The 22,249-nt window shown below is 41.5% G+C and overlaps 3 protein-coding genes across 11 annotated transcripts in view; 2 read left to right on the plus strand and 1 right to left on the minus strand.

Moving 5' to 3' along the window:
• The window catches only part of LOC131101442 (sodium/hydrogen exchanger 3-like), an 11,216-nt gene extending 5,225 nt beyond the window's left edge, over positions 1-5,991 (plus strand). For 3 of the 4 annotated variants that reach the window (XM_058046605.1, XM_058046607.1, XM_058046608.1), the window contains 11 exons: positions 60-280; positions 357-556; positions 666-755; positions 825-895; positions 975-1,104; positions 1,174-1,307; positions 2,488-2,611; positions 2,713-2,886; positions 3,959-3,995; positions 4,070-4,150; positions 4,793-5,989. In XM_058046605.1, coding sequence (XP_057902588.1) covers positions 60-280; positions 357-556; positions 666-755; positions 825-895; positions 975-1,104; positions 1,174-1,307; positions 2,488-2,611; positions 2,713-2,886; positions 3,959-3,995; positions 4,070-4,150; positions 4,793-5,049 — 1,519 coding nt within the window. In that variant the 3' untranslated portion in view covers positions 5,050-5,989. Of the gene's footprint in view, positions 1-59; positions 281-356; positions 557-665; positions 756-824; positions 896-974; positions 1,105-1,173; positions 1,308-2,487; positions 2,612-2,712; positions 2,887-3,958; positions 3,996-4,069; positions 4,151-4,792 lie in introns of all 4 variants that reach the window. The other variant, XM_058046606.1, reaches the window with a different exon arrangement.
• Positions 4,803-8,108, minus strand: olah (oleoyl-ACP hydrolase). Of its 3 annotated transcripts, none has more exons than XM_058046613.1 (8): positions 7,917-8,108; positions 7,054-7,130; positions 6,806-6,936; positions 6,301-6,439; positions 6,118-6,217; positions 5,866-6,035; positions 5,719-5,801; positions 4,803-5,578 (listed from the first exon to the last, which is right to left on the minus strand). In XM_058046613.1, exons 3-8 carry the CDS (start codon positions 6,933-6,935, stop codon positions 5,436-5,438), a joined length of 765 nt encoding a protein of 254 aa, XP_057902596.1. In that variant the 5' UTR covers position 6,936; positions 7,054-7,130; positions 7,917-8,108; the 3' UTR covers positions 4,803-5,435. The 3 variants fall into 3 exon arrangements, with proteins under 3 accessions (XP_057902596.1, XP_057902597.1, XP_057902598.1); XM_058046614.1 differs by lacking the exon at positions 7,917-8,108 and adding an exon at positions 7,529-7,689; XM_058046615.1 differs by lacking the exon at positions 7,917-8,108 and having other exon boundaries at positions 7,054-7,146.
• On the plus strand, positions 7,602-22,035 carry ago3b (argonaute RISC catalytic component 3b). 4 transcript variants are annotated; one of them, XM_058046602.1, is made up of 20 exons: positions 7,602-7,768; positions 7,941-8,113; positions 9,653-9,824; positions 9,907-10,027; positions 11,164-11,372; positions 11,506-11,642; positions 12,859-12,993; positions 13,059-13,146; positions 13,220-13,367; positions 14,818-14,937; positions 15,018-15,140; positions 15,931-16,097; positions 16,238-16,422; positions 16,515-16,674; positions 16,762-16,852; positions 16,933-17,127; positions 18,152-18,286; positions 18,357-18,458; positions 18,929-19,128; positions 19,744-22,035. In XM_058046602.1, the coding sequence occupies exons 2-20, from the start codon at positions 8,095-8,097 to the stop codon at positions 19,850-19,852; spliced, it is 2,616 nt and encodes an 871-aa protein (XP_057902585.1). In that variant the 5' UTR covers positions 7,602-7,768; positions 7,941-8,094; the 3' UTR covers positions 19,853-22,035. The 4 variants fall into 4 exon arrangements, with proteins under 4 accessions (XP_057902585.1, XP_057902587.1, XP_057902584.1 ...); XM_058046604.1 differs by having other exon boundaries at positions 15,964-16,097; XM_058046601.1 differs by having other exon boundaries at positions 15,018-15,161; positions 19,744-22,034.
• The last annotated feature ends 214 nt before the right edge of the window (positions 22,036-22,249 follow it).

Here is a 22,249-nt window from a genome sequence, read left to right on the forward strand (position 1 = left end):
TCAAACACTTGTGAAGAACCACTGAGCCCTTTTTTTAAGTTTTTGTTTTTGTACAACAGAACCGTGTTTTGTGGCGTATCCTGCAAGAAGTACATCAACGCCAACATGGATGAGAAGTCAGTAACCACTGTCAGATATGCCATGAAGGTGCTCGCTAATGGATCGGAAACCATCACGTTTGTTTTCCTCGGCATCTCGGCCTTTGATAAAACCATATGGAAGTGGAACACTGGCTTTGTCATCATCACACTCGTTTCCATCTTTGTGTATCGCTTCATAGGTGAGATGTTAGCAGGTTAGAGTCCAAGAATGGAAATTGTCTCATGTGTTTTTCTTGTGTTTTATGTGCGACACAGGTATTTTTTTTTTAACCTGGATCATGAACAAGTTCCGATTGATTCACCTTGAGGTCATCGATCAGATCATTATGAGCTACGGTGGCCTGCGAGGGGCGGTAGCTTATGGTTTGGTGATGATGCTGGATGACAAGATAAATGAGAAGAATCTAATGGTCTCCACCACTCTGATTGTTGTGTATGTTACTGTGATCGTTCAGGTAATTTACACCTCACACTGCAGCAAATATTTTATGATATCTTGTGTGTCAACACTGTTGTGGAATGTGTCAGAATGTGCCTTTTTTTTTTTATTTGTACTTCCTGCAGGGACTAACACTAAAACCTCTTGTCACTTGGCTGAAAGTAAAAAGGGCTTCAGTGGCTGAGCCCACTCTTATAGAAACAGTGCAGAATAAGGTAATGTTTTAGAACTATTTATTCACATTTATATTTATATTATATTACTTCCCCAATTTGTTCTTGTAGGTCTTTGATCACATGCTTGTCGCCATTGAAGATATAGCTGGACAATTCGGTCCCAACTACATGATGGACAAGTAGTTGAATGCTTTTTTTTTTCAGAACTAAATTGTGCAAGGGTTTGAGATTGAGCAACAATCTAGATTTGATGTGCAGGTGGAATCATTTTGAAGAGAACTGGGTGTCGGCCATCTTGATGAAACCGTCTGCTAGGAAGAATCGCGATTACGTCTTCAAAGTTTTCCATCAACTCAACCTTAAGGATGCTATAAGCTATGTAGCTGAGGTGGGTGTTATTGTTATTGTTTGATCACAACGTAAAATGCCTACAAAAATGTATTTCCTTTTGATGCAGGGTGAACGAAACGGCTCTTTGGCGCTTATCCGGAATCAATCCGGATTTATTGAAATGGAGAAAAAATTAGTTGAAAAGCCGTCAGAGGGGATGTCTGATATGGTACGCAAACGCAGTGGACCTCGCCCGATACAGTGAGTCAAACTTTTCCGGGCTTCCATCTAATGCAGGGGTCACAAACTTAAGATATCATTACATTTTTCAAAAGACGACACCTTCAGTACCGACCATTTTACACGATTTTGACTGATCTTTCAAAGCACAGACTGAAACTGTTCTACGGCTATATAAACTTGGAACGTACCAAAAGAAAAAATCAGTTTTTTAGTAATCAGCACGAGACCACAGGTAAGTTTCAGGAAAATATCAGCTCCTGACTAAAATGAGGAGCGCAACTTCCAACTGCCCATCACATTTATATTTTATATCACATATCGCAAGTTAGACAGCAGGTGAGTCACTTGACTGAACCGTGATTTGGACTGAATACCTGATACTTATAGGTTATCACATGGTTTGTCTGGTATCAGGCCAGGTATCATGCCGTTCGAGGGCTGATACTGGCCGCGGGGGCATGATACTGGGCCTGATACCAGACAAACCATGTGATGATCTTATTATCACATACTATTTAATCATGAGCTTATTATCACGTACTATTTAATCAAAAGACCATTTTGTTTCCAGAAAATGTTCAGTTTATTACATGTATTATATCTAAACAGTGTAAACACAATAATTGCAAAAATATTTCAACAATAATATTTTATCAACAGTCTTATCTTATCAATGTCTGACAATTAAAGAGAAGCACTAGGCACTAAGCACTCAAGTGCTGTTCTCTGATTGGTTGTTTCACGGGCACGATACCAGAGCAGCGCGCTCTGAGTGGACAGCTATGGGGGCTGATACTGGACATGGTTAAACTCTATATTTTATCAGTATCACTGCCCTGGGCTTTGACACAGTATCATTTCGGCCTTTTCCCGTATCATTCATGGGCGGTTTCTAGGGTACAGGGCCAATTAATACTGTAGTATGTGATAATAAGATCATCACATGGCTTGTCTGGTATCAGGCCCAGTATCATGCCACCAAGTGTCAGTATCATACTGACTGATACTGGCTGATACTGACACTTGGGGGCATGATACCTGGCCTGATACCAGACAAACCATGTGATAACCTATAAATACAGACTATCTCCACCACTCCCAGTTGAGTTGAGACCCCTGGTCTAATGAGATCCACATTGTGGTGGTCCAGAACGACACTTCATCATACTGAGAACTATGTCGGAACATTTTATCACAGGAGGAAACAGCCCAAGCCGTTTGTGAGTTTGGAAATGCATGATATGGACAAGAATGGTGAAAAACAAGCAGAGGACATCAGTCACCATCTCCTGCAGAAGCATTTATATAAGGGCAGAAAACAGGTAGCTTGTTCTCCTCCATGCATATTAAAAGCAAACTAATACACAGAAGATACTGATGATCTTGAGTATTTCCTCACTTCTGTATATTTTCTGCATACCAGCACCGGCACAGGTACAGCCGGAGCTATATCGAGGTCAACAAGGACAAACACGAGGTGCATGAGATCTTCAGGAGGACCATGAAAAGCCGTTGGGAGAATTTCAAGTCTGCTAAGATGGGTACCACTCTGGCAAAGACAAGTAGCAAGCTCCAGAAGAAAGACACGCAAACCAAGGTCAAGCTGTATACGTTTCCATTAGATCACCGAATACTAGAAATGCAGTATTTGCAGTATTTTATTCATATACATTCATTCATTCATTTTCTACTGCTTATCCTCACGAGGGTCGCGGGGGTGCTGGAGCCTATCCCAGCTGTCTTCGGGCGAGAGGCGGGGTACACCCTGGACTGGTTGCCAGCCAATCACAGGGCACATATAGACAAACAACCATTCACACTCACATAGCAGAATAACTCATTCATTCATTCATTTTCTACGGCTTTTTCCTCACAAGGGTGCTGGAGCCTATCCCAGCTGTCTTTGGGCGAGAGGCGGGGTACACCCTGGACTGGTTGCCACCCAATCACAGGGCACATATAGACAAACAACCATTCACACTCACATAGCAGAATAACTCATTCATTCATTCATTTTCTACGGCTTTTTCCTCACAAGGGTGCTGGAGCCTATCCCAGCTGTCTTCAGGCAAGAGGCGGGGTACACCCTGGACTGGTCGCCAGCCAATCACAGGGCACATATAGACAAACAACCATTCACACTCACATAGCAGAATAACTCATTCATTCATTCATTCATTTTCTACCGCTTTTTCCTCACGAGGGTCGCAGGGGGTGCTGGAGCCTATCCCAGCTTTCTTCGGGTGAGAGGCGGGGTACACCCTGGACTGGTGGCCAGCCAATCACAGGGCGCATATAGACAAACAACCATTCACACTCACATTCATACCTATGGACAATTTAGACCCACGCATGCACGGGGAGAACATGCAAACTCCACGCAGAGATGGCCGAGGGTGGGATTGAACTCAGGTCTCCTAGCTGTGAGGTCTACGTGTTAACCACCTGGACGCCGTGCAGCCCTATTCATATACAACAAGTCTGAAAACATAAGTGTGGAAGGCTGTGTCTCAATTAGAACACATGCGCTAATATGTATGCTTTATTGTCATATGGGGGCACGTAAACAAAAATGATGAACACGCACAATTACGAGTGAGCCTGAACTTTCCTGTTGGTATTGAATCAATATGCAGACATATTCTTTTAACTATCTCTTCTTCTTACAGATTGCGCCTACAAAATTATGCACTTACGAAGAAGAAGGTTTGCCCCACTGGTCTACATTCAGAAGCTATACGACTTACGTATGATTTTCATCATGTCTTTTTTTTTTCTAGATGCATCGGATGACGACAGCGGCTCCGGGTACGAGGACTCAGATGACTCGGCCAGCATGAAGGTCACCCCTAAAACAGAAGGTAGTATGAATCCGTAACAAGTTGAAAAGGATGCACATAAGCACTCCACGCCTATATATTAGCGTTTTCCCACATTTAGATACAAAATATTAAGTATATAAATATAAGTACCGTATTTTTCGGACTATAAGTCAAACTTTTTTTTCATCATTTGGCTGTTCCTGCGACTTATACTCCAGAGCGACTTACAAATGAAAAAAAAAACTGTTTATTTTACATAAACACTGGACACCTTTTGTGTTCATGTTTATTTTTTGTGTAGCTGAATAACCATTGTGTTAGCATATCTTACACCTATTCAGCCTGTTCCTTATTCTTTTATTAATGTTAGAACTTGCCTTCCAAGAGGACGTAATGTCTGTTTTGGTCAAGTCGTTTGTAAAATAAATTACCTGCAAAAAAATGTGACTTATACTCCAGTTTTTTTCTACCTAATTATGCATTTTTGGCCTTGTGCGACTTATACTCAGGAGCGATTTATAATCCAAAAAATACGGTATTTGCAGAATAACTGATCCAGAACCTTTCACACATTTATTTAAATTTCCAGCTCTATGGTTAGCATTTTTTTACTTTTACCGAAAAGCTGAAGAAAAAGTAACACAACCCATGCTGCAGGACTTCATTTTTATTTTGATTCAGCTGAAGATGAAAGGCCAACCTTCAAGCTGGAGTTCGACTCTGCAGAACAAGCACCTCCCCCACAATGGCTGCCAGAGACGGAGCCTGATAGCACTGTGGCGGGCCCCTCACAGAGATCCCGGGAGAGTCAGCCACGGACACGGAACAGAGCGGTGCGACAGTCATCACGCAGAAATCAAGACAAAAACAGAGCCAAGGACGAGCAGCCGCCACCACCACCTCCACCGTCTCCTGCTAATAATGATGGTCACATGTAGACGACACCTGTCAACGTATTAAGTAAGAGACAATATGCCCAGTGGCTACCATAAGATACAGTGGTGTGTGTATGCCACTTCGGATCATCAAATTTAAATATTAGTCAATGACAACATAATGAAAACAATATGCAGTTTTTAAATTAAACATTTTATTAAGGGCAGATTATATGTGTTGATTCCTAGTTTGGGTTGCATTAGGAAAGAACATCTAGCGTAATTGTTAACTAATAATTAACTTCAGTTTTATGAAAAGCTGATTCTGTGATTATGTATAAATTTGCATCTAATTATCAAAACATAAGAGAATGCCATAGTGTGGTCAGGCCAAATAAACAGCATTTGATCTGTGTAGATGTTTGTGATACACTGTTGTGCCTGTTTCATTACAAATAGTCCATTTCTGACATTTCTAGGTGCCTTGTAATATAGTCTGTTATTATTCTTTCATTTCCAGGATCCTTTAGGTAAAAATGAGCTCCATCAAGCATTCTGATGGTGAAATCTCCTGTCGTGATGTCTTTCCATGCTGTTGACAAAAACAAAGTGCAGTGAGTTGTGTGATTGTGTAATTTAGTTGAAGATTACACAGTTTTTTTGTGATTATACCCGCCTGTACTTTGAGACATTGTTAGCTTCCGCTATTTATTTATCCTCCTAAGGACTAACCTTGCAGATCATGAGGAATATCATCTTTCCCATCCAAACATGTGATTGGGCAGGAGAGGAATGGACTGACAGGCTTGTCGCATCTACAGAAAACAGCAGTTACTAGTATAAATCAATATATATAGATTTTTGACGTTTGCAACCCACTTGTAGTTATCCACAACGTGCAGGTCGGCCTTCAAAGCTGGAATGAAAAGGTTTAACACTTCCGGGTTGGCCAGCAGCTCGGGCGGAGTTCCTCCAATTGAAGTGAGCCACTTGAGAAAATCATCATCGGAGAAGTCACTCCTTTTTGGGGCTTTTATGCGGACATCAGACTGAAGACAGTGATATTATATATGAACAATATCATTATAATGGATGATGGGCTTTATGCAGATAAATAACAAAGTATCTTACATATGGTGCAGAAGCACCAGACAGGAAGATGTGAGCTGGCTCAATGTTATGGCGTTTCTTCAGCGCATCCGCAACAGCGTAGCTTGTATAAGCGCCAAAACTAAAAATCAGAAAGGTAAACATTATGGAAGACTCTACAAGTGGAAACAAATATTTGACACACTTTTGTTCTTCTTCTCATACCTGTGGCCAAAGAGAGCAAATGGCTTCTCTTTCAACAGTGGCAATAACACATGAAGAACCTCATCCACTATCTGGTGCATGTTCTCAAAGAAAGGCTCTTTGCCCCGACTCTCCCGGCCTGGAAGTTTGACAGCAAGCACTGAAAGGGACAAATTGACAAAGGTCTTTTTTTTTTTTTTTTGGACAAAGGTCATTTCAATCAATAGAAAAAAAAATATTACATAATTATTTTCAATTATCTTCTGCTTATTTTCACACATGTATGTTTCCAAATATATTGTATGTGTTTAGGTATTGTAAACAAACTCATAGTATAAGCAAGGCTTTGGGGGCAAAACACTACAAAGTTTTAAAGGGTTTTATATGGCTTTAACAATTATCAATTACAGGGAATATTTGTATATTTTCTCAATATTGTTACAATTTCTCACATAAATGCTTCACAAATTAGTGATTGATTAGTGTTTATTTACATTTATGATGTAAAGGTAAAGATAATGACTACCTTCTATGGCGCTATTAAGTATCCTCCCCCAACGTGCATAGTGTATGGAGCCTCCGCCTGCCCAGGGGAAACAGATCAACCTGGCCACAGCATCCGGCTTTTTCTGGAAGCAACTGATCAGCTTTTCCATCCTGAATTTGTGTATAAAATGTTAACAATCAACACTAATTTACGTCTCTGTATAGTTGCCGTATACGGACGTAACTGACTCCATGGACAAAACTAGTTAACAAAATGAAAAGTCGTACCTGTTTCACCATTTTCCTTTGACATTTCCGGGATTTCTTCTTCTACGATTGCGTTTAATGTTGACCGCTAGAGACATCTACAGGATGCAGGAGAAGAGACACATCAAGAATATAAACATACCGAACTGCATTTTACATCAGTGGTGTCATTGAAGGGAAAGAGTAATTCATTAATATGTTACAGAGGTGTTAAATATAAACATAAATGTTATATCATACTATATTCAGAAATACAACGTGTATAGGAAGTGATGTCATTTCAACAGTTGGTATTTCCTGACGGAGTTCCCAAGACGAACTTCATGGGTTAAGTTAACATTGTAAAGAATAAAAAAACGGAAACGGCGCTATGTATTTTGGAATTAAAGAAACTGTACTTGACCTAACAACAATATTATTCAAATTGAAAGCCTTTTAGTGGTATTGCTAACCAAACTAAATATGGTAGACAAAATTTTAAAAAGTAAATACGCACATTTTGCACTACATTAGTAGACTTTCCATGCTATTTGGTATTATTTCGAAGGTGCATTCCGGAAGCAGTATTTGCCACTTTTGGCTCGTTCGTGTGAGAGTAGAAGAGGGCGCTGAATATACATTTCACACCCGGCTGTCGTTGCTGTCGAGGCGGACTTTGTGGGGTACCGAAAGCTCGGTTCCGTTCGAACACAACGCCTGTCAAGTTACTTAACCGAGGAACGACAACGAATATTGGGTAAATGTTAATATGAGCCTTGTCTGTAGTGTTGTCACTCCGTCGTTAATGACGATTGCTAAAGCTAATGTTAACCACAGTTTGTTCGAGTGTTTAGACGCTAACATTCAGCGACGGCCGACAACCATTTCTTCGAACGGTGACACACATTAAGATGATTATCTCATTTCAGCAACGACGGCAGCCCGGGTGACAACTGTCTACTTGTTCGCTTCAAGCGGTCCGGTTCCACAGGGAGCTGGGAGTCATCTTGACTAGCAGGGGGAGATTGGATTGGATTTGGTGTGGTGTCTCGGAGCCGGGTTATCCGGGGTGAGAACTCATGAATGGAAAGCGGAACAACAGGTGGGTTTGGCGTATCCACGGCGGTAAATGAGCACAAAATAGTAGTCACGTGGATTTGCTACTGGTTACCATGCTGGTTAATACATCGCAACATATCATAGCATCCTCAAATGAAATGCTTATCTTCTCGTGCTGTACAATATTGGTACTACTTAATGCAACTTTAACTACAACAAATAAAAAAGTGACTCAGACCACATCAAATCACCCATAATTATGATGTTTACATTTTTTTTGGCCAGGCTACAAGTGTGAACACATCCTATATGTTTCTGCTGGTATTAGTATTTGATCCCCTGCTCATTAAAAGAAAATCCTTAAGATTAAGATATGCCTTTATTCGTCCCTCAATGGGGAAATTTGTATTGCACAGCAGCAAGAGTACAGAGTCAGTTAAGCAGTACAAAATACACAATATAGAAAAATAAACAATATAAACAACCCAAGTATTAACAAAATCAACAGTTTTCCCAGAGTTATATACAATACATTATGTAGGTAATATGAAACGAGATGAGATATATAACCAGTCTATACACTGAGATCTTGTCAGAGAGTTAATATGAGGCATTATGGAAATACTTCACATAACAAAGAATACATAATTTTTATGGCAGTGAAGAGAATATAAAATAACGTCTCACCCATTCCAAGCAGTTAATTCTGTTCTTAAAATCGAAACACCGTTTTAAACAAATAAATCAAGCTCAATAACAACGAGAAAGCTTGACTCTCAGAATTCAATAAAAGGACCCAAAATCAGTTAATCTGTCATTAGCAGATGTTGTGAAACCGTCAGGTGTCACTGAAGCCCGAGAGCCCGATTCTCTTTTTACAGCTACGTTTGTGCACGTGTAGCTCTTTCCCAGCTGCTACCATAGCAACCAAAACTATTGAATAATGGTCAGTTACCTTCTTCCTGCATTAATTACACACCAACTGAACATGTCAGGTCATTAGTCAATTTAGTTTGTAGCCAAGGGCCACAATTTGTGAGTCCCAGCGTTGGGCGTTATTGATGTTGTTCTGGGCTGATGCTGACCTACATTTGCTCAGTTTTTCACTGCATGAAAGACACAAAAGGAAATGACCTGGCTGAGCATTGGCAAGATGTATAGTCATCAGAGTCGAACCTTGCTGTTATTATTATTATTATTATTTTTCATTCATTCATTCATTCATTTTCTACCGCTTTTTCCTCACAAGGGTTGCGGGGGTGCTGGAGCCTATCCCAGCTGTCTTCGGGCGAGAGGCGGGGTACACTCTGGACTGGTGGCCAGCCAATCACAAGGCACATATAGACAAACAACCATTCACACTCACATTCATACCTATGGACAATTTGGAGTCGCCAATTAACCTAGCATGTTTTTGGAATGTGGGAGGAAACCGGAGTACCCGGAGAAAACCCACGCATGCACGGGGAGAACATGCAAACTCCACACAGAGATGGCCGAGGGTGGAATTGAACCCTGGTCTCCTAGCTGTGAGGTCTGCGCGCTAACCACTTTTCATAGCTTCTCTATTTGATATTTGCAGGAGCCGCTAGAGCCCAAGCCCTTTTTTCATTGCCACGGCGACCCGGCTATGGCACCATTGGGAAGCCCATCAAGCTTCTTGCCAACTGTTTCCAGGTTGACATCCCTAAAATCGACGTCTACCTCTACGAAGTGGACGTCAAGCCTGACAAATGTCCTCGCAGGGTAAACAGGTAACCGAAAAGTCATTTACAGGATAATTTCGTCATCATTTTAAACAATCCCAAGTGACGAATGCTACCCTGGATTGCACAGGGAGGTGGTGGGCTCCATGGTTCAGCACTTCAAGGTAACCATCTTTGGTGACCATCTTCCAGTTTATGATGGGAAGAAAAGCCTCTACACCGCTAACCCACTTCCTGTTGCCACTTCTGGGGTAAGAGCAGCCATTCATAATCATGTGTGTGGGTGGGGGGCTCTGACTTGACCGAGAGTCCACAGGGAAACTGCTTTAACCCGACTCCACTCACTATACAGTAGCCTCTTTGGGAAATACGGACTTCTATATAGGAGCTACACACGATAACCAGCACAGAGAGCGTTCTAGTTCTTTCAGAATGGTAATGGTTTAATTTCATTTGAACATGCATCAGATTACAATTGAATGCATCACATAATCAGTTCACAGTTCCACATGTCCAAAAGGAGTAGGAAGAAGCAAAGCTTATTAAATCCTACCCCTCCATCTGGTACAATCAGTAACTGTTACATTTGTTCACTTCCTGCTTTCCATAATACAGTTTGTTTTTTTGTTTTTTTTTTAATGACCATATATGACATAATGGGTACCATAGTAAGTGTCAATATAGTGATATATATAGCACATCATGACTGGTTCAAGACTCTTCATCCTTGTATTTAGCAAACATCAACTGCTTGTATTGTTTCTTGAATTGGCTCATCGTTGTGCATTGTTTGAGGTCCTTACTCAATCCATTCCATAGTTTGATTCCACATACTGAAATGCTATGGCTTTTTAACGTAGTCCTAGCATATAAGTGTTTCAAATGTACTTCTTCCCTGAGATCATATTTCTCCTCTCTTGTAGAGAAGTATTGGATGACATTTTTAGCTAATTGGTTGTTTTTAGCCTTATGCATTATTTTTAGCTGTTTGAAAATTAACTATATCAGCAAGTATTTGTGATTTTAGAAATAAGGAGTTGGTATGTTCTCTGTAGGCGGCATTATGAATTATCCTTACTGGCCTTTTTGCAGTAAATTTAGCGAGTGAAGATTGCTTTTATAGTTATTAGCCCATATTTCCACACAATAAGTAAGATATGGTATCTACACCTATTCAACTTTATTTCTTTGGATTCCGTGGTTCCTGTGAAAACACTCCATTTTAATGTATTCTACCCACAGCCGGCCTCCAGGCACACGGTGGGTCACACTGCCAGTCCATAGAAAGAGTTCCGGGTTGTGCCGCTAATCACGGTCGGGTCTGGGAATAATTAACCGCAATAAACAAGGGATTACGCTACCATTACTAATGTAAGACTCTCCTCAGGTTGATTTGGATGTCACCCTCCCAGGGGAAGGTGGGAAGGACCGTCCATTTAAGGTCACCATGAGGTTTGTATCGTTGGTCAGCTGGCATCTGCTGCACGATGTCCTGATGGGACGTGGCGTATCCGAACCGCTGGACCTGGACAAACCCGTCAGCAACAACCCCGTGCACGCCGTTGATGTTGTTCTGCGACACCTGCCCTCCATGAAGTAAGAAAATAAATCCTCAAGCCAGTACTTATAACTGCCACCATTAAATACGTTCTCAGTCTCCACTATGACCTTCATGTTATTGTTTTGTAGTACCCAAGTGTGAAAACATATTTCTAACTGTGACAATCAGGTACACTCCTGTTGGGCGATCCTTCTTCTCCTCCCCCGAGGGCTACGACCACCCGCTCGGTGGAGGAAGAGAGGTTTGGTTCGGCTTCCACCAGTCCGTACGACCAGCCATGTGGAAGATGATGCTCAACATCGATGGTGAATAAGCAGATTTTATTTAATGTGTCATTGATCGTATTTCATTTCTTTCAAAGCACTTTTTATTATCTTGACTCTACATTAGGGGGTCTTAAACTCATTTTACCTGGGGGCCACTGGAGCTAGGGTCTGGGCAAGGCTGGGCCGCATCAGGTTTTCAAAAAAAAAAAAAAAACGCATTTGTTAAAAACAGAATTTTTTTTTCTGTGCTTTGGTTCCAATTTTCTACAATAAAAGCTCTGATAAAACATCCCACTCAAATATCTTAATTTTTATTTTTCTGCACAAAATAAGATGAAAAATAAATAAACAAATCAAGAATAAAGAAAATCAGTCAGTAATAAATAAATAATAATAAAACGGCAAATAATAAAAACTTAAAAAACCACATATAGTTGGTGGGTAGACAAATTATTTTTTTCAGATTAAAATGAACAAAGCATTATTAGAGCCCTGTAGACATGACAAAACACGACTATAGTCACATTTATACTTTTTTTTTAATTTAAAACATATTGCGCAACTGCAGGGTCTTGAGACACATGCTAACTCGCACACTAGAGAGCTAGTGATTTCCTTTAAACTTAAATAGCCAAAAACTTACCACTTCCACACGGATAGGGAGGATAACTATTAACAGTTATTTAACCTTTAACATGAACATTAATCAAATGTAACAATTTTTTCTGGGTACATGATACCATACAGCATCCATATCAAACTTTTGCGGGCCGCACTAACATTAAACTTTCATATCAAGGCGGGGTCCTCAAGCTAGTGTCCTGCGGGCCACATTTGGCCCGCGGGCTGCCTGTTTGTGACCCCTGGTCTACATGCAGTATAATAATATAATTTTCTAAGCATAAGTCAACCAATGTTGTTCTCCATTTTTACATTGAGCAGTGAGTGTGAAATTCCACAACTTTTAATAAGGCTTCAGCCAAGTGGTCCATGTCAAAAATGCAGCAAACAGTATGGGTATTCACGTCCATGTCTATAAGCCCCGCCCCCTGTATGTCACTTGAGCTGTTGCAGCTGCACCAAAGTGGTGAAGTGTGCCTTTTTTTTAATGCTCATTCCTTTTTGGTCTAATTGCTAGAACTCGTGATGCCTGTTTTTGTTATGTTTTTTTTTTGTTTGCAGCAGTGTATAAATTCCAGGTCTGTTACGTGTTTACGTGCCTGTAAGTAAACCATGTCCTTGTCCTTTATTTCAGTGTCCGCCACCGCTTTTTATAAAGCCCAGCCGGTCATCCAGTTCATGTGTGAGGTCCTCGACATTCACAACATTGACGAGCAGCCTCGCCCTCTCACCGATTCCCACAGGGTCAAATTCACCAAAGAGATCAAAGGTGCTGAAAATATTGGCAGACGCTCGTTTTCATTCATTCATTCATTCATCGTTGTGTATTTTCAGGTTTGAAAGTGGAAGTAACGCACTGCGGAACCATGCGTAGGAAGTACAGAGTCTGCAATGTAACAAGGCGCCCGGCGAGCCTTCAAACGTATGATGTGGATTTTTTTTTACAAACTGTTGGGATTGCAAATCACACGCATAATGACTTCATGTCTCCTTAGTTTCCCTTTGCAACTGGAGAATGGCCAGACCGTTGAACGCACAGTGGCACAATACTTCAGAGAGAAGTACAATTTGCATCTCAAGTATCCCCACCTGCCTTGTCTGCAAGTGGGCCAAGAACAGAAACACACCTACCTCCCCCTCGAGGTAACTAACATCACACCCTCATAAAAAGCTGAGTATTACGTACCATTGAGTGGAAGCACTTTTTCTGCATAAACAAAATAGAAGTGAAGTTGGATCAACTGGTACACTAATCCTTTGTTTATGGTGGTTAACTGGTGAATTAGTTAAAACAGACTGTTAGCTGGAATAGGTTCAGATTTTGGAAGATCTAAAAAGTTTTCTGTATAACATGGGATATTTACACTGAAAGACACTTTAAAACAGGGGTCTCAAACTCAATTTACTTGGGGGCCACTGGAGCTCGGGTCTGGGTGAGACTGGGCCGCATCAGGTTTTCCAAAAAAAAACAACCCAAAAACGCATTTATTAAAAACAAAAAAATTAAAAAAAACTTTGCTTTGGTTCCAATTTTCTACAAGAAAAACTCTGATAAAACATTCCACTGTTCTCAAATATCTTAATTTTTATTTTTCTGCACAAAATAAGATGAAAAATAAACAAATCAAGAATAAAGAAAATCAATAAATCAGTAACAAATAATATAATAATAATAATAAAACGGCAAATAATAAAAACTTAAGAAACCACATATAGTTGGTGGGTAGACAAATTATTTTTTTCAGATTAAAATGAACAAAGCATTATTAGAGCCCTGTAGTCATGACAAAACACGACTATAGTCACATTTATACTCTTTTTTTATTTAAATAGCCAAAAACTTACCACTTCCACATGGATAGGGAGGATAATTATTAACCTAAGTTATTTAACCTTTAACATGAACATTAATCAAACGTAATAATTTTTTCTGGGTACATGATACCATACAGCATCCATATCAAACTTGCGCGGGCCGCACTAACATTAAACTTTCATAGCAAGGCGGGGGCCTCAAACTAGTGTCTTGCTTTTGTCTTTGTCTTTGTTTTTGCTGCTATCCAAGCAGCCCAAGTAAAAGCTGTATCGAATCTACGCTTGATCAAAAGTACCTAAGATTTGTCAGATCAAAACACAACCGCTGCATAAGACTTCAAAACATGTGATATTACATTTGATTGGAGAAATGTCCTACTTTTTCTTTTGGCACTCTCAGGATCATGGGAACTTTCAGTTCTTTCAGCAATATATTAGTTGCATCATTGTTGAAGATGCAGGGTTCAAAGCATATGAAAAAAGTAGCGATTATAGTGTATAAATACTAACAGTCAAAATTGGGCAATTTGTGGATATAGTTTCAGTAGTAACATATTGGTCATGGGCCATGAATGAAATGTATTTCTTAATGTAATGCATAATCATAGTTAATGTTATGGAGTTGTTATCAAGACACATGAAGTCTTTGTGAGCGGCGTCTTTTATTTCCATGTCTAGATGATGCCGTCTTTAATATTTGTCCAGTTCCTTGACGCCTTTGACAATAAGCACTTCTTTGCTCCCGAGTACTTGTGAATTTTCCCTTGTCCTTACTTAGGTGTGTAATGTGGTTGCTGGTCAGCGCTGCATTAAAAAACTGACAGATAACCAAACATCCACCATGATAAAAGCAACAGCGCGCTCTGCACCGGACAGACAGGAGGAGATCAGCCGCCTCGTGAGTTTTGCTCAGATTAAAAAAAACACAAAAAAGTAAACTTTTTGTTTTGTTGACGTTGCCTTTTTTTATCGTCTCAGGTGCGGAGTGCCAATTACGATGCTGACCCATTTGTCCAGGAGTTCCAATTCCATATACGTGATGAGATGGCTCAGGTTACGGGCCGCGTCCTGCCGGCCCCCATGCTGCAATATGGCGGCAGGGTGAGCTCTGAACCCTTTATGGTACCTACCACACATTTGCATGTGTTTCTTTCAATGCATACATTCTAATAGCAATATGATACAAAATGTTTATTATTAGGGCGGCACGGCGGTCTAGTGATTAGCGCGCAGACCTCACAGCTAGGAGACCAGGGTTCAATTCCACCCTCGGGCATCTCTGTGTGGAGTTTGCATGTTCTCCCTGTGCATGCGTGGGTTTTCTCCGGGTACTCCGGTTTCCTCCCACATTCCAAAAACATGCTAGGTTAATTGGCGACTCCAAATTGTCCATAGGTATGAATGTGAGTGTGAATGGTTGTTTGTCTATATGTGCCCTGTGATTGGCTGGCGACCAGTAATGAATGAATGTTTATTATTAAAAACTGTATGCCATTTTACACATATGTCATGTTACACATGTCATGTTACACATATCTGTATCGGCATTCATGAAATGTGTAGTATTCTACACTGGTCACTAGGTATAAGTAATATTGCTGTAATGTTCAAGCACCACTTCTGATGTGACTTCTTGGCCTGTAGCACCGGAACACATTTACAGCAACACACACAAGTACTGCTTCCTGTACTGGGTAATACGAGCCTAAAGGTACCTATAGGGGTGTTATTTTATGTCTAGAGGATTCTGGTATCTGAAATTGATAATTGGACAACATTGGCATATCGTTTTTTTTTTTTTTACAAAAATCTTACCAATTTCTGTGTGTGTGCATGCATACTCTGTGTGTGTGTGTGTGTGTGTGTGTGTGTGTGTCGGTGTGCATGCCAGCCTCTGCAGATCAACTCTGCACTGTCCTTGCAGAACCGCACGGTGGCCACACCCAGTCACGGGGTGTGGGACATGAGGGGGAAGCAGTTTCACACCGGAGTGGAGATCAAGATATGGGCCATTGCCTGTTTCGCCACCCAGAGGCAGTGCCGTGAAGAGATTCTCAAGTGAGATCACAAAACCATGTATTGCTTAGCTTAGCTGCTGGTGGGCACTAGTCATAACCCTCATGTAGAAAATGAACAACATGATAAATAATTGGATATTTCTGAACAATCAACTTTATGTGTGGGTTGACATAATATAGGAGCTTCACTGACCAGCTGCGGAAGATCTCAAAGGATGCTGGGATGCCCATTCAGGGCCAACCATGTTTTTGCAAATACGCCCAGGGGGCTGACAGTGTGGAACCCATGTTCAGACACCTGAAGAATACCTACCTGGGCCTGCAGCTAATCATCGTAATCCTCCCTGGCAAAACCCCCGTTTATGGTATCAAGAGAATCCCCACCACACCAATATGATTCAAACTGAAGCCATAATGAAACCCCGAGTGACAAGTACATCTGATCTGTCATCCGCAGCTGAGGTAAAGCGTGTCGGAGACACCCTCCTTGGCATGGCCACTCAGTGTGTCCAGGTGAAGAATGTAGTGAAGACTTCCCCGCAGACGCTGTCCAATCTCTGCCTCAAGATCAACGTCAAACTCGGCGGCATCAATAACATCCTAGTTCCTCACCAACGGTAGCACAACAAAGGCCACTTGATGCCAATGACCACATCATCAGTGTGTGATTTTATCAGAACATTGTGTCCTGCTTTTCCACCCAGACCCTCCGTGTTCCAGCAGCCTATCATCTTCCTTGGGGCTGACGTCACTCATCCTCCAGCAGGAGATGGGAAGAAGCCATCTATCGCAGCGGTAAGGCAATAACATGAACAAGATACATTTCTTCACACTCTACTGCAATGTTATGTATACTGCATACATTTTTGCTACAGGTGGTTGGCAGCATGGACGCCCACCCCAGCAGGTACTGCGCTACTGTTCGAGTCCAGAGACCCAGACAGGAAGTCATCCAGGACTTGGCGTCCATGGTGCGAGAGCTCTTGATCCAGTTCTACAAATCGACCCGCTACAAGCCGACCAGGCTCATCTTTTACAGGGACGGTGTGTCTGAGGGCCAGTTCAGACAGGTAAACATGTTTTTTTGTACATGTAAAAGCATTCTGTATTGAGTCCAAATCAGTAGCACATCAGCTACGTTTACATGCAGTCAAATATTAGCAATATGCTCATATTTTGGTTTTTAACAACACTAATATTAAGTTACTGCTGTTGTAAACTGAATAATGGGTCATGTATACGTCTATCGGGATATCGCCATTGAAAGAAATATATTGTTTATATTCTTTTTGAAAGGAATTTTGGGTCTTTGACAGGAAATATTGTACTTGTTACCATGGTAACACGCAAAACTCCACATTTTTGGAGCGGGGTGCAAAGGGTGGCACAGCTCCTGCTCCATTTTCTATTTCTTCACGTTCTTGTGTTCCATTAATGAAGAACGTGAGACATAATAGTGTCAAGTACCAAGGCGCAAACAAAGGCAACTACTACCGGCCCCGTGCTGGTGTTGTTGGGAAGAACAAGCAGAAATGACTCGTCATTTGACGTTCTCAGTGCAGGAAGCAGAACTGTAGGCAGCAGAGATGAGGTTCTCATTGGGAGTGACCAGGATAGATAGGATCAGGAAAGGAGTACATCAGCGGGACAATACATGTTAGAGGTCTTGGAGATAAAGTCAGAGAGGCCAGACTGAGATGGTTCGGACATGTCCAGAGGAGAGATGCATATATTGGTGGAAGGATGCTGCGTTTAGAACTGCCAGGTAGGAGGCGTAGAGGAAGACCTATGGATTATGGATTATGGATGTAGTGAAGGAGGACATGAGAGAGACAGATGCAGAAGACAGGATTGGATGGAGGAGATTGATTTGTTGTGGCGACCCCTGAAGGGAAACGCTGAAAGAAGAAGTGCGTAAGTTGCTTTATATGTATATACAATGTATATGTACACAGGAATAACCCTGTTTGCTCACGTACTGTATGTAAACGTATTCTTCGAAACCGGAATATTGACTGCGTGTAGACGTACTTTAGTGAGTTTGATAGTGGCACAAGTACACTTCCCTTTTTGTTTTGTATATTTGTTGTATAGGTGCTATACTATGAGCTACTAGCTATCAGGGAGGCGTGTATCAGTCTGGAGAAGGAATACCAGCCTGGGATTACCTATATTGTTGTACAAAAACGACATCACACTCGTCTCTTCTGTGCCGATCGCAATGAGCGGGTAAGAAACTGCAGGTATTTCTTTGGAAATATGTGGAATTTCTTTGTTCTGAATTCAAATTTTCTGGCAGGTTGGAAGAAGCGGAAACATTCCTGCAGGCACGACGGTGGACACAGACATCACTCATCCTTATGAATTTGACTTTTACCTCTGCAGTCATGCCGGAATCCAGGTAAGCTCGTGTTGACAAGAAGTATTTTTGGGAACAAGCACACACCTTTTGTCCTCTTCCATTTTTTTTTCATTCATTTTTTACCGCTTTTCCTCACGAGGGTGACAGGGGGGTGCTGGAGCCTATCCCAGCTGTCTTCGGACGAGAGGCGGGGTACACCCTGGACTGGTGGCCAGCCAATCACAGGGCACATATAGACAAACAACCATTCACACTCACATTCATACCTATGGACAATTTGGAGTCGCCAATTAACCTAGCATGTTTTTGGAATGTGGGAGGAAACCGGAGTACCCGGAGAAAACCCACGCATGCACGGGGGGAGAACATGCAAACTCCACACAGAGATGGCTAAGGGTGGGATTGAACTCGGGTCTCCTAGCTGTGAGGTCTGCGCGCTAACCACTCGACCGCCGTGCCGCCCCTTCCATTTTTTCCATTTGTGATTAATGGATGTCCTCCTTCCTTAGGGCACAAGCAGGCCGTCCCACTATCACGTGTTGTGGGATGACAACTGTTTTACTGCCGATGAGTTCCAGCTCCTCACCTACCAGCTGTGCCACACCTACGTACGCTGCACGCGCTCTGTCTCCATCCCAGCACCGGCCTACTACGCCCACCTGGTGGCCTTCCGTGCACGCTACCACCTGGTGGATAAAGAGCACGACAGGTAGAGAAAAGTGTTATATTCTGAAGTAGTATGACATCTTATTTTCAGTCGATATGTCCAATGATCCTTCCAACATAATACAGTAAGCCTCGGATATATCGGATTCAATTGTTCCCACTGGTTTTGTCCGATATAAGCGAAATCCGTTATATGCGTATACCGGAAAATGTCCGTTTTATGCATATATCGGATTTATATCCGGTATATGCGTAAATCGGATTTTATCCGTTATAAAAAGGCACTTCCTTGACTATGGTTCCAATGTACCTGGACGCGCAGGCAACGCTGCAAACGCTGCAAATGACGTCGTATAGCGGCCTGTCACGATTCGGCGAATCGGAGCGCCACGATGCGGCCTTCCGATATATGCAAGGGAAATTTAATGGAAATGCATTGGAACGCGACTGGAGATTTTGTCCGAAATAGGCGAAATCCGTTATAAAAAATCAGATGTATGCAATGAATTTTTATTGGAAATGCATTACAGAAAAATTGGTTCTTTTTTATCTGTCCGTTGTGAACGAATTTCCGATATATCCGAGTCCGATATATCCGAGGTTTACTGTAATAACATAATACTGTACTCATCGTGTTTGTGCACACTCCTCGTGACAGTGCCGAGGGCAGCCACATCTCAGGGCAGAGTAACGGCAGGGACCCCCAGGCGCTGGCCAAGGCCGTGCAGATCCACCACGACACGCTGAGGACCATGTACTTTGCCTGAACGCGCCTCCTCCTCCTCCCGCATTTATACGCCACTACCCTGGTCGTCTCACCACGCACCAGTGAAGAGTTGCCTGTATGCAAGTTGAAGTTGAATTCACAGGTCATCCTCGCCTTCCAGATTTTGACAGCAGCTTGGGGTATACGCGTGTGCATGCAGAGAAACGGTGGCGAGATTAGTAGGGAAACCAAAAGCACCTGATTATTATTATTATTATTATTATTATTGTCATTTAAAACGAGTAGCAACTAATGAGCCTCAAACTTGCTGATGGTTTTTACATATTTTCCCGTGTCTTGTAAGATGTATGTGTGCATTCTGCAAAAAACGGCAGCCTTCGTGTGGATGCTTTTTAAGCCAGCGCTGAGTCCCAGTGCTTCAGATGCTTGACTTGCGTGACCGCCATACTTTTGAGGCATGTTGTATCCCTTGTTGCCTTACTGTGAAGTGCGTAAAACTTTGGACTGTTATATCTTCTAAGCCAGCTGCTGCGCTTGATCCGTCAGTTTTATTTCAGTTTGAACCCCAATTTACAGAAACGGAGCAAACGGTTACCTTGACGTGTCCTTGCTGTGCACAAGAAGTCATCTCCGTGATGAATGTTTTGTGTCTTGTGATCAAGAAACGGGCTGCAAAGTGTCTGGGGTGGATTTTAATGGAAGTGCCTGGCCTGATTAGAAAGAGTGCAATGAAGTGTTGTTGGCTTTGAACGTACTGGTGATCACCGGAACTCAACTTAAAAGCTGCTGCTAGTGACAGAACAGTGTAGTATTTTTTTTCTCTCTCAAATGCATATTTACCCTATTAATACAGAGGAACTTGAAAGTTATTATATATTCATCGCACTTATAGTGTCTTTTGCCTGCATTGAAAGCATCTTTAGTCACAAGTTTATGTCCCATTTGATGGTGTGTCCTGATGACCACTTGTTGATTTTTACTTGAAAAGTCAATCATGGGCATGTTTAGTAAGCATTTTTTAATCTTCTTTCTAATTGAGCTTGGGCTTACTGAACATCTGCCTCCCCCCGCCCCCCTCTCACTTCATCCAAAGATGGAGGCATATTTATATTGTAACGTATTTATGTAAGAGGGGAACAGTGGATGTTTTTTTAACTGATATTTTAATCACGGTGATGGTCTGATCAGTGTCCAAATTGGTTCATGCAAGTCCTTAAGTGCGATGGGGGTTCATAAGGCAGCGACTAAAAAGAAACTTGTGTAGAAGGTTGGTCCTCCGTGCCTTTTTGTGATGGTGCTGAAAAAACCCGAGCTAACCGTCTCCACAAGTGAGCTATTTAACCATGACGATACTGTATTGGTGAGTTTTTGTACTTTTGTGTGTGTGTGTGTGTGTGTGTGCCTCAGCCAAGAATACAAAATATATGCAGAATTGATCAATACGGAGCTGACAGGACCAAAGGACGTGTAAGGGGGATGCGTTCAGTGGACATGCACTGTCAATCCAGGAACAGTAGCTCAACACAAACCTCATGTAGTGTTATTTATTAGACTTGTCGTCCCCATTCATCACTTTACTGCCTGATTGATGTGTACATTCTTTGGACAGCAATAATGAAGCAGCCGGAAAGTGTCTGTGAATCCACTTTTGCTTGTCTTCCCTTTGTTTATCTGCTTTATTATTGCACATGTATTTTTTTTTATCTAACATGATATAGAGAGGTTTACAGTCACCCCCACAAAAATATACACTGTTGTTATTGGCTGCATATCACACAGTAGAGGAAACATGTTTCACTACTACTACTACTACTACCCCCCTCCTAGATTTTTAAGCATAAAACTAAAGACTATTTTTGTCTTAACACTTGCCTTTTCTTTTATTTTGTTTGTATTTTTTAAATAACTACCTTTAGTGGTGACAACAGCATACTAGGTGATTAAAAGTGATGTTATGACATTTCCATGATTTTTGAAAACCGGTCACATGGCCTCTGTATTGCACTATCAATGCTTTCTGGTGTGACGCTAATAAAGTATGATATATGACATGCGGGTAAATTCATTTGATAGCATTATCACTGTTATTACTGTTTCATTTAATTTTATGAAAGCAAACATTGTCAAAAGACCTGGCTTGAACGTAGTTTTTATCATTATGGGATATTGAAACTGATTTGATTACAGGGGTGTCCAAAGTGTGACCCGGGGGCCATTTGTGGCCTTTCAGCTTTTTTAAAAAAGAAAAAAACTGCAATAATATGAGAAAAAGTTGGATTGGACTAATATGCGGAAAAAATGTTCTTTTAGTAGCATAAAGTTACTTAGGGATGCTACGAGAGATATGAGCCATATAATAAACTCAGCATTATCTGTTATTAGCTGTTCAATTATGCTAATTTTTCTCAGTTGCCAAAGTGTGATGGGAGAACTTTGG

This window comes from Doryrhamphus excisus, chromosome 14 (assembly GCF_030265055.1).
Source record: "Doryrhamphus excisus isolate RoL2022-K1 chromosome 14, RoL_Dexc_1.0, whole genome shotgun sequence".
Lineage (NCBI taxonomy): Eukaryota > Metazoa > Chordata > Actinopteri > Syngnathiformes > Syngnathidae > Doryrhamphus > Doryrhamphus excisus.